Below are 12,314 nucleotides of genomic sequence, written 5' to 3'. Positions count from 1 at the left end.
TAAATCACCGCGTTGCTCCTTCGGATTGGCAGCAGCAGTTGTTTCCATTGTGTCTCAGGAACTTCATGCATCCTGGTTTCTGTTAGCAGGTTTAGGGGGATCAGAAATTCATGCCTAACTTTACACGGTCCACCCACATGCTTAAAGTGGAGCATGTGCCTAAGCAGCCCACTGAAACAAGGTGGTGCTCATGTCTTTGGTTTTGCATGTGCAGCTTTGTGTTTCATACCATAGCAGGAACTGTTTTGTCTGACTTCCCAGTTTCTGTACTCATGCAGAATTGGGGGTTTAGAAGATGCTTTTGGATGTCTGGAGGTCAAAGACCAAATTGAACCAAACCTGAGAAAAATACAGAAGTTACACCTCTGTCTTGGGGGGAGTAAAAATTTAAGGATCAGGAGAAGTCCCTGGTGCCCAGTTCCCTGTCACAGGCACGCAGTTCCTTGGGCTCTGCTATGAGGTTTACTTAAAGTTGGGGTAAGTTAATGTAAAAATATTCAGTCCATTTCCAGTGCTTCAGGTGATGACGTAGCGAAGAGGTGAACTCCCCAAGTTAGTGCATTTACACAGAAAAGTGTGCGGTTCAGGGCAGAGGAGGCCGAAGCAGCAGCAGGGGAAGCCCTGCGGTGCCCGAGGCTCAGCTGCCATGGACCACTCGCAGGGCTTGCCAGTCTCCCTCCTTTCCCTGGAGAGTCTTTCACCGTGCCCACTCCCTGCAACACCAACCCCTTCTGGCTTTCAGCATGCCCACCTTCCCGTCTTCCCCGGCTGCTCCTGCTGTGAAACAGCCCTGTGGGGAGGCAATCCACTTAAAAGGGGCTGCTGCTGGTGGGCTGTGGTGTGATTGCTGTGCTCAGCGCTGCGCTCGCGGTGCATGTTGATTGCTCAGAATAATCAAGGAGGTAGGTGTGCCGCGAGAAGTGTATGGGTGTCAGGAAGTGTGAGAAGGAAAATAACATCTATTGTGGGGAGGAAGAGGAATTTAATGGGTGAGTTCATAGGCTTGCTTTTTTTTTTTTTTTAATTGCATTCATAGGATTTGCCTTTCAGTAAATATAATGCTAAGTTAATGAGTAAGGAAATGATCAAACTTAATAATTTCCTAGCATATCTGGGGCTGGAGAAGAGAAAATACAAACTTTCCCACAGGCTGCCCTTTTCAAAATTCTGCATGGGTGTAGACTTGAAGAAAAATGAACAGCAAACAGCAAATTCTGGGAATGTTGTCCTTGATAGTGCTGATTTAAAAGAAGCAAACTCGCAAGATTGTAGCAATTCTGCCTAATAATTCAGGGACTTGTTATCAAGGGATCAAAATGTAGGTAGTCTTAACAATTTAAATCACTTACCCTGAGCATCAGGTAGCATGATTCATGCTTACAAGCAGTGTATACAAAGGGAAAAACAATACCTGAATTCCACCCTCTTATTGTATGTGTTTGCATTATGGAGTATGAGTTTGATCTGCCTCTTCTAAAATTAAAGTAGTTTCTAAACAATCACATCAAAACTCTAAACTGAAATACATTATATACTAGTAGTTTGTGCATTTCTGGGATAATGAAGCTCTGGGAAGGAATTTAGGTGCTTCGTGTTCGGGTTTTTTGCTATAAAATTGGCTTATTGGTGACCTTAAACAAGTTACATCCCTTCTTCCTACCTGAATTTCCCCAGCTATAAAAAAGGAATAATAAAATTCTCTGTAAAAAGCTTTATTAACTTGTATTATAAGAAGAAGTATTAGATACATTCACGGTGCAGAATCTCTTCCGCTTTGTTAGCTGTTTTAAATATACATTCCTCATTTCCTTGATCTCGTACCTTTATTGTCCCATGGAGACTTCTGATGCCAAAATAAACTTGCCTGTCTGGATATCAAGGCGTAGTTCTGTTTTCATAATATGCTATATCAAGATCAAGGCGCTTGCTTCAGTTCCCCTTATACAGGGTTTTGAATAAATGTGTATTTAATTTGTTCTTGAAGTTTAAATAGCCAAGATATTTAAAAATATGACTTAAAATAGCCACATATGCAAATGGAGAACAGCATGTTTCTTTGCACTCCGTTGAGATGTGTTTAATTATAAATACGCAGAAGGCTTATAACCATCTGGTTACCTGCCAGACTTCAAAGTATACATGTCCTGAGGCCTCTGCTCTGCTTCCAGGGCCATGAAGACCTGAGCTTGAATAGTAACCCTTTAACAAGAGGAACTCTCTTTGACATCTGTCCTGTCTAATTAGTTTATTTTAATGAGGGAAATTGCTTTCCCATTGCCCTCCCCCTTCAGTTCAAGTTTTGATAAAAATACTTGGGTGATAATCAGTCCCAGTGGGTCTGTCAGATTTTATGAAAGTAGCTGCTTCCAGGGTTCACTTGGCTTGACCCAAAGTTATACCTGGGGTTCCATACACCTGAACACACATGCCCTTCAAAATTTTTTATTTATGTACATATAAACTGTCAGGATAAAAACTGACATATCTTTAGTTACCTTTTTGATAACACATAGGGGAAATACGGGAGTTTAAAATAGAACTTAATTTGCACTTTCCTAAAAAGCAGAAGTGGAGGTGGTTGTACAGTCCTGCTGCTGCTGAATGCAAAAGGGGGACTTGGTTTTGTTGGTTTAGTTTGCCCTGTTATGTTGAAATGATGACAGAAGTGCCATGTCTGATATGCAGAGTGTAACAAACCATATCCTTCTTTTCCAACTGCAGAGATCTCCAAGTGTTTCCGTGTCATAAAGAAGATCAAGTGAGGGCTGCTAAGGGGAAAGGATAGGACCAACTCTGTAGGATTTGCTATTACCTAAATATCCTGCCAGACACTCTGGACAGTAATAGAAAAAAGTGCACTTAAATAGTATAAAGGCATTTATATTTATTGGATTCTTTAATTTGAAAACTTTTCAGTCATCAGATGATTTGGTCAGTAACCTCCGATACATATTTCCCTTTTTCTTGTGACTTGTACATTCATTGGCACTGAAGAACATGATGAAATCTATCTGATGGGTCTCACTTTTCATACACTTTAGATTTGGGCTGTATGAGGACCAGTGTATTCCATGTCATAACTTTTCACAGCAAACGTGTCCCATAAACACTAGTAGGCCCAGCTTTTCCCTTTATTGGACAGAAGAATCCAAAAATCCTTGATTTTGGTTCTGATTTCAGATTTTACCTTTGAGGAAGCTCCCCTCAAATTTACATGACTTTGGCTGATGTGTCTGGGCTTTTTAATACAGTGTTAAGTATAAATGTTACAGAATTACTAAAATAAAGGTTGAACTCTGTTTTTACCTAACTATTTTAAAAGCATCCACAGAGGAAACATTTCTGTTTTGCAGTTTTTGCTATGTCCCCTTGATATGCACTTCCTTGGCATATTTGCATGTGCATACATACACACAGTGTGTCACACAGAGAAACACCAACAGCCTGAAAATCAGCAAGTCAACCCAAAATCTCAGTTTTGGTGCTGCCCTGTGTTGTGCTGCCTCTTTGCTTTGTAGGAAAAACAACAACAAAAAGGGGGCTAGAGAGATGAGGATGCTGTAGTCCTAGCAAACTCAATCCTTGTATTGGCTGAATTTCAAGTCCTCTACTGAGTATGTATAGGGTTTACAGCAGTAATATATTCATGGATTACTAGCCCCTAAGGGACCACTGTGATCATTTAGTCTGACTTGCTGTCTAATACAACCATAGGTCTTCTCTAAATAAATTCCTGAATGAATTTGAGCATATCTTTTGGAGAAGGTTTGGCTTGCTGGAGAATTCACCATCAGCCTCAGATTTTTCTAACTGCTTAGGTTATCCTCAGTTTTTAAAATGTGTTTATAGTATCTGGTCTTAGTTCTTCCAGGTCACACATTCAGCCATAGTATAGTATTAATTTATCTTGTGAATTAAAAAACCACCAAACCCTCTGTTATTAAACTGCCGTTTCCCAGGGTGAAAGTAAGGTTTATTTACTTGTTTTCTCTGAATGCACAACTAGCCCAAGAAATTCTTGAGAAATCTAGTTTATAACTAGATTATTTTAGTAATGCAGTTCAGTCTGTTACCCCTTGAACAGGCAAATGGGTGCATCTCAGAGGATGGTGGATTATATAGCATGGGGCAGGAATGAAAGGCTGGTGGGGATGGAGGGGACAGGCCCTTCTTGAGCCAGCTTTACTGCCAAAGGCAACATGGCAATGTAGTCATACTGCTGGGGACTGGGATCAAGTCCCCTCTGCTGACCTCCAGAAGTAATTCCTCCTCTTACACTCAGGATTGTCATTGTCAAGGATGAAGTTTGTTTCCTGGATGCAGGTTTCATACCTTAGATGCTACACTATCTACAAGACTGGATATGCTCAAATTCAGCCCCTTTAAACTGTTGTAAATTACTCAGAATTGTCTTAGTCTCCAATTTGGAGCTAGGTTCAAGGAAATCCAGTTTATATTTGAGAAGTTTATTCACTAAGCGTGTTGTTTGAAGACAAAAGTTTCTGCAAATCTTTTCAACAAATACAAAGATTTCTTAGGTGGCTGTTATGAAATAGTTGGTTCAATTTAATAAAGAAATACAAAAGCCAATTTAGCTAAGCAAGAATTAATCTTTTCTACACTCTTTGACTTTTTAAGAGGCTGAGTTTATTCATAGAATCACAGAATGGTTTGGGTCGGAAAGGACCTTTAAAGATCATCTAGTCCAACCCCCCTCCCATGGGCAGGGACATCTTTCATTAGATCAGGTTACTCAAACCCCATCGAATTTGACCTTGAGCGCTTCCATGTTGAGGTATCCTGTTTTATTTTTTAAGTCCATAGATATTTGTTGTGTCCCTATTAGAAGTCTGTTCCAAATTTTCATTGACAAATTCATCATTAACTTTGCCTACTTTCCACTTTAGAAGATCTTACTTTTTTTCTCTATTTCAAAAGAGGGGCAGAACTGATGTTCCCTGTCACTGAAGGGTGTCTTAATTGACAAAAGCATTAATAGAAGAGACCTCAAATTGGAGATCCAGAACTTACCTTCTCCTTATGTTTTTTTGTCCCTCTGAACTGCAAAGGTTGTACTCTGCTGTTTTATGAGACCTATGGAAGAAACTCAATGGAACAGAGCAGTTTGCCTCGATATGCCCTTTTTGCAGAAGACAGTATAGTTCAGTCTGTTCCAGAACATCCCAAGAAAGAAAACGTGTTCTGTCTCAGCAATTCTTTTGGAGATGTCTACCTCTTTCAGGTAACAGTATGCATATGTAACTTTGTGGTTGTTTCCATCTTCGAATGTGTTTGTGAGTATGCACATGCATGTGTATATGATTGTATATACGCATGCACACACACACATCGTGCTTGACATAAAAATAATAGCATAATTACACCATTACACTATACTATTATAATATTGATTTAAGTGTGTGCTATGACTTCAAGTATATGATATTACACCAGTTGGCTCAGTCAATTATGGTGCAGAAATAAGAAGAACAAAAATCACAAATCTGCAAGACACTTTTGGTACGTGGTTGTTACAAGTTTCTAGAAAATCAGCTTTATTATCAGGTTTTTTCACATCTATTAGCATTCCACACTTACAGAATGGTGTGCTCAACCCTGAATCTGCTGGCCTCAAAGAAAGTTTGCTTGAGCAAGGTGTTCAAAACAGAAGGCTAAAAATAATCTAAAGATCTTGGCTGCTTAACTGCACCACTGGAAATGTTAATAAAGAACAGTATTATTTGCAACTGCCTGCATAGAAACATGTTGATTCATAGGCGCACTTGTAAATATCTCCAGAGACACTTTGCAGATGTATTCTCTTTACCTTGCTGTCCTCTCTCCACTAACTTGGCATTTTTAAGTAAGGAAACATCTCTCCTCAGACCTTGCATGTAAAACCTCTGTTGCTCTGTTACCTGCAGAAGAGGAGATTTATCTTTGAAACCTGTTGGGTTTTACCTTAGTTAATTGGAGGGATGAAGAATGCAAGTCACATCTTTCCCAGCTCTCATGGGGCTCTGTTGTGCTCCTGGAGCTCTCAGAACTTGCAGGTCTAAGAAGCAGAAGCTGAAGGTTGCAGGCAAGTCATGATGGAGTGCAGGAAAAGCTCACACTTCCTTTATTTGCACAGTTTTGAAGACAAAACCTTATTTCACTCATTTTAAGATAAAGGGCCTAAGATCACAGTGAACCCATCAAGCACTTCATGTCCTAGAGCTGCTAATTTTTTTTTTTTTCCCCTCTTGTCTGCTCATAATGTTGTGCCATTGATTTCTTTCACAGGCGACAAGCCAGACGGATCTGGAAAACTGGGTTACTGCCATACATTCAGCCTGTGCTTCCCTCTTTGCGAAGAAGCTTGGGAAAGAGGACACTGTTAGGCTGCTGAAAAATCAAACTAAGAGTCTCTTCCAGAAGATTGACATGGATGGCAAGATGAAAAAGATGGCAGAGTTGCAGCTCTCAATTGTTAGTGATCCAAAAAACAGGAAGGCCATAGAGAATCAGGTACTGGAAACAATATTTTTACAGGAGCATATTTATCGTTATTTCTTGCTTTGGGCTCTGACTGTCTGTGCTTTCTAGGCCTGAGAGTAATTGTCTTGGGGAGAGCTGGCATGGTAGTTGTAATTATTTCCAGGTTTCTACAGCAATCCAGAGCAGCGCGGGAGGTGGGCTCCTCAAAGCTGAGGATCAGACCGATCTGTTTTATGAGCACAAAGCTATTTCTTGTCTCTTCTGGAAAAATGTAATTAATTTTCACTGGTTTATGATATACTTAGCTGTTAATAATATCTAGCTATTACATGGCATATCACAGAATATACAGTATGCTCTGGGAATAATTTATTTTATTATTGAATTGCAGTAGAGATTTAAGAATAGGTACTTAGCAATACTGTTCTGCACCTTAAGGGAGGATGTGAAGAGTACTTTATGCAAATAAAATTGGAGGAAGGACTGAGGCAAACAAAACCATGTGCTTCAGTTGAAATTTAGCCATGACTAGAAGGCCAGGATCCACTAGGCTTCTTAAAAAGCCCCGTAGGAGTCTAAATGAGAACAAGAAGTCAAGACTGGAGTTTTCCATCCTAGGTGAAGAAGCACTGCTGTGAGTACCACTGGAGCATTATACCAGTATCAACTGAAAGAAAAGGGAGACACTTAGTCACTAACAGCACTTCTTGTAACACTCTCTGGTTGCATGCTGGGAAATTTTTATCTCAGTATAAGCACAGGCCCATTGCTGCTTAGCTTGAGAGAGCTAACATGCTAAAGGCAACATGTTGGCTGGAGCAGACAAAAGGTTTGCATCCAAACTTGTGTCTAGGCTAATTTTGTTTCATTGCAGCAAGAAATGAGCTGAGTCATCAATTGCCTCCCCCTGCAAATCTGAGTATGGCTTCTGAACGCCTGATGTGTTATTCTGATCATTCATGTTTTCATATTATGGTGGTAGGAATGCCTGAACCTTGGCTAAAGCAACAGTTTAGCGCTGAGGAAGATTCACCACAGAGATTTGTTTTAAAACAAAAACCGGAATAACCGCCCCAAGGTTTAGTGTTTATGGTGTGTATGTACCTTGGGATTTTAGCCAAGCCATGCCTAAGACAAAAAGTCAGGGCAGGTTGATGAGCAGCTAGAACTGTTCCTCACTGAAAATGTTCACCTTATCTGTATGGTGGTGCCTAGGGTCTGCTCTCACTTCTAGCCTTGGTCTGCTCTCACTTCTAGCCTTACTCTGCTCTTGCTTCTAGCATGTGAACCGGGAATTACTCCAGTGATAACCTTATGGAAGTACATTTTGGTGTGTTGAGATCTTGCCCATGTCCCCAGTTTTGCAGGCAGCAACTGGCAAAAGATGCTTTAATTAGACATGCTAAGTGTTCAGGCAAAGACCTCACTACCCAGGGCCTCTTGTATACTAAACTCGTCTAGTAGTTTAGCCTAATAGGTCTGTGGACTGAGGTTGCCGAATCTTTTATTTTAATAGGCCATTAACAGAAGACATCTGATAATCTGAACTCGTTGACTGGTATTTGAAAGCCCATCTCTACCTGCCCTTCCAGTCAGAGTAGCTGTTGCTCTGTCATTACTTTAGGCTGCACATTATGGCCTCTTGAGTAGCAACCACAGTTTATTTCCTTTGATCCAATACAGAATAATTATGTTTCTTTAGTTAGTGGAACACTTTTAGTTTCAGGAACTTGATGCTTATAATATTTAAAATTCTTACTATACTGGTTTGAACTTGAAGGGCACACTGACTGGTACTGACTACACGGTCAAGCTCTTGTAGCACACTTCAGTCTGAAGCTATATGAGTTCAAAAAGTATGCAGGTTTGTGTAGGGATTTGTGGTGCAGATGTTCATAAGCCCTTTGAGTGCTCAGGTGTTCATAATTTATTTCCAGGTCACTATATGTCATGGTCCAGAGCCTAGTGAGGTGAATGGAGCAGGAAAAACGTTAAGCATCCTTTTATTGCAGTAGGTTTTGAGACTTAGAAGACTACACAGATTTCTAGAGATGTCTAGTGCTTGAAACAAGTGATGCACTGAGGAAAAATCATGATGTATATTAACTTAATTTACACCCCCCCCCCCATTAGATACTGATGCTAGTAGTTTATTTAGAGTCAGCTAAAGAGTGTTGATGATGCTCTCTTAATATCTGCTAATTAGATGTTCTGTCCCTGAACGACTGCCTTTGTTTTCCAGCTCAGTCCCTGCAAGAAGCTGCCTGTGTTGTGCTAAAACTGAAATCCATCATTAGGGCTGCAGAAGATTTATTCCTGTTAATCTTCTGCCTATGAATGCCTCAAAACATTGAATGAGGGCAAACCAGTGAGACAAGGAGTGAGATGGATCATGTGCAAACATCTACTAGTTAGCAAACAATAAATTTATAATGAGCCTTTTCTCCAATCTTGATCCCTTTGATCTCTATAAAACATTTCCTTACAATTGCTGGAGGTTTGTTGGCAAAGTCACTTCAGCCAAGAGTCAGTCGATAACTGGGTTCCTAATCTTTTGATTTGATGTCTCGGAGATTGGCTTTTGCAAAGGAAAAAAAAAAAAAATCTTCATGTAATTAGTAACTGAGAATTCTTACTATACTTAGGAAGCTAACAGTTTTGAAAAACATTATTCCTGAGGGAAAAGTTTGCATGTATGTAGCTTAGTTGTTTAGTAACTGTGGTTGTTTAGTTGTCTTTTGCCCACTCTGAGTAACAAGAGGAATATAAATTCTGGGTTTGGTTTTGTGTAAATCTGGTGTTTTCAATCATGTGGCAGTTATGATTCCTCCATGCTGAAGTATATTGTGTTGTCAATACTGGAGTTTATAAGCATGCCCTATACTCAGTGCTGGAAAACTTCACTGGTGATACATTTTGGGAAGTCAGTGGAAATAATGTGATTTACTTCAGAAGGACCACGGTGATTTTTTATGTAGAAAGAAGAGGCACAGTCTTAATTTACTTCTGCTGGGGAATTATCTTGGAAACTGTGATTTCTGTATCCTTTCTCCTTTTCCTTCCTCTTCCTCTAAAAAGCAACCACCCTACCTCAACTTTCTATTTTCTTTCACATCTGTATTGATTTAAAACCAGTACTTCTCTGCTGAAGACTCAGTAATTCACAGGGCTTTACAAGCAAAGAAAACCTTTACTTCTTTCGCAGTTACCATCACCTGAAAGGCAGTTGCAGTAAGGAAACTTGGACTTCTAAAATTGCTATAGGTATTTTAATGTACATATGTGTTTCTTTTTGGTGTCCAGCAAATGGACTGGAGAAGTGCATCTTGATACTATCTTCTAAATTTGGTGGATTTGCAAGCTAGCAATTGATAAAGCTAGTGCTAAACAGAAGTGCAAGCAAAAAAATAAGGAAAATGTTGGTTTTCTAGAGAAATTATTGTTTTAGAGACTTGATGCTATCAAACTGGTTGAGAAATGTCTTCAGCCTTGTGGCCTAGATCAGGGATTCTTTCTATCTGGGTTCACTGGTCCAATAATAATGATAGACTTAGTAACTGTTTAAGAGAAAATGGGAGCCCTTCACATAGCTATTGGTATCCTTGGGCAGTTTAGAAGAGATCAGTGAAGCATCTGTGAGAGCAGTGTACATAGAGCAGCCAGTCCCAGTAGGGCACTGGTGGCATGGCTGGAAATCCCAAGCCTGCAGGTACTACCTATAGCCACGTGTGTTTTTATTACTATATGCAATAAATATGTTGTGGGTGGTGGTATTCCTCCAGGGTGTAACTTCTCCCCTGAAGAGAATTAGGATGAAAGGTAGCAACTTTGAAAATCCCCTGGCGCAGAGACGAATTTCAAAGCCCGTCTTTAAAAACGTTTTAGTTTTCCTAGCTGTTTAACCTGGTGGAGAAATCACAGTGTTTGCCATGATTATGAAGCCCTGTCTAACTGCTAATGAAGTTAGTGAAAAGGATTATTAGCATTTATTTAGAGCTCTTTTAACAAAATGTTGCACATTAAGTCAAAAGTAGGGCTGTCTGTACCTGTAGAAGTGGTTTTAATAGGATGGAAAATCTACCTCACAGTGAAGGCACCACAGCTCTGGGTGTACTTCTTTATGTACTTGGTATATATGTCTATTCTGTTGTCTCATTTTAGACCAATAATATAAATAATAGTTACTTGAAAGAATTCTGGGTTTTTCTCTTCAAATTTTAATATGTTGGTATAATCGTGTTTTCCAACCTATTCAGAGGTTTCTGATGTGATTCATGTTTTCTGTGCATATGATACTTAACTTACTGATCAGATGGGTTATGAACATAGGTATTTACTTGCAGGCACTGAAATGATGAGGCATTAATGAGAAGAACATGCTTGGAGGTAGTTTTTATGGATGTTTTCATATGTGTCCTCCAACTAAAAGTAGTTCGTTGCCATAAAAAAATAAGGGGATCAGTAAGGTGGTAGTCATTAAATCCATTAGTACCTTTCTTTCTTCTCTGTAGTGGTCTTTGGCTTTCTACACAGACCATAACTTCAGTACTTTTTTTTGTTTAAAATGTATCTGACTCTTTCCCTTTTCTCTCACAATTATAGGAAGATGATTGGCATAGTTTTAGGAATTTTATTCTTCAGGCTCCCCAAAGCTCAGATTTCATGTCTTAATTTTCTATAAAGCATCTGATGAAACATTGTCTGACATTCAGATGAAAATTCACAATAACAACACTCAAAGAGAATCTTTTTAGGGAACTTCACTAACACTTGCCAGTTTTGCCACATAGGAATTAAACTTGAATTGCGATGCACCCATTTTTTTTTTTTTTCTTCCATACCCTCCTAAACTAAAAAACATTATCTAAACTTGTTAGAACAGGTCTTCAGTTTGGGCGAACTTTCAACTGGCTAGAGCAGAGCTCTGCTTTCCAAGAGGTTCAGTACAATTTCTTTTCAGGTGCCACTCTTCAGTGTAGGATTGTCTCTCCCTACATCATTAGCAAAATCCTTCTCTTTAATAGTAGTAGGCTGTCACTAAGGAATGAAGTGAGTAGGCAGCCAGAAAGTTAGGGAAGGTCATGTCCATTCTCCTCACCGCTGTAATTACAGTTTTGCAGATGGGTGAATTTTCTATCTTTGTTTCACAAAGATTTAGTATAAAATAATGAAAAATTAATAACCTATTACTCAATGTGGAGTTACATAACACCGTCTCATACGATGAAGCTGGTGGGGGAGCATGTGCAGAAAGGGCTGGTCTTCTGGGTTTTGGGGAAGGACAGCTGGATAATGAGATTCGGTGGCTTTCTTAATTACATCCCTAGCTTATAGACATACACATTGTACTGCAAATTTCTATCAGATTATTGACAAGAATGAAAATTGGGTACACGTGGGTGCACTTTTGTGCTATCAGTGCTATTGGGAATAAGATTTCCTCTGTCTGTTTTGGTGAGAAATGATGAAAATTCTATCCTTCCAAAACAAGCAGAAAGATGGCATTTATTGTAAAAAAACCTCCTATTTTCTTGTTATTTCAGGAAGTTTTCTTAACCGTTTTTTAAGTCACTAGGCAGAATGAAGAATGAAGGGTATTGCTAATTGTACATAATTTTTGTTGTGCTCTATTATGTTCCCGTTTTTATTTCTTTGAGCTAAAAGTTATGACAGTGTCTCTGTAGTGTCCTTTATAGTAATGGAATTTCTGGGAGAGTGATGTTTTTGCTTCTTCGAGTTCTCTTTAGGAAATAATGACAATAGAAACCTTTTCCTTGTCCCCAGAAACCAAGTGACTCATTTATCCAGATGGGTACAATATGAATTGTGTCTGA

At 39.3% G+C, this 12,314-nt stretch overlaps 1 protein-coding gene across 6 annotated transcripts in view; it reads left to right on the top strand.

Moving 5' to 3' along the window:
* The window catches only part of TIAM2 (TIAM Rac1 associated GEF 2), a 175,320-nt gene that overhangs the window by 91,334 nt on the left and 71,672 nt on the right, over positions 1-12,314 (top strand). For all 6 annotated transcript variants that reach the window (XM_075035945.1, XM_075035948.1, XM_075035942.1 and 3 more), the window contains 2 exons: positions 5,070-5,242; positions 6,286-6,510. In XM_075035945.1, the coding sequence (XP_074892046.1) occupies positions 5,070-5,242; positions 6,286-6,510 (398 nt within the window). The remainder of the gene's footprint in view (positions 1-5,069; positions 5,243-6,285; positions 6,511-12,314) is intronic.

Source organism: Buteo buteo, chromosome 9, assembly GCF_964188355.1.
Source record: "Buteo buteo chromosome 9, bButBut1.hap1.1, whole genome shotgun sequence".
Lineage (NCBI taxonomy): Eukaryota > Metazoa > Chordata > Aves > Accipitriformes > Accipitridae > Buteo > Buteo buteo.
The sequence above is the reverse complement of the archived record's forward strand: the minus strand, read 5'-3'. Positions and strand labels throughout refer to the sequence as shown.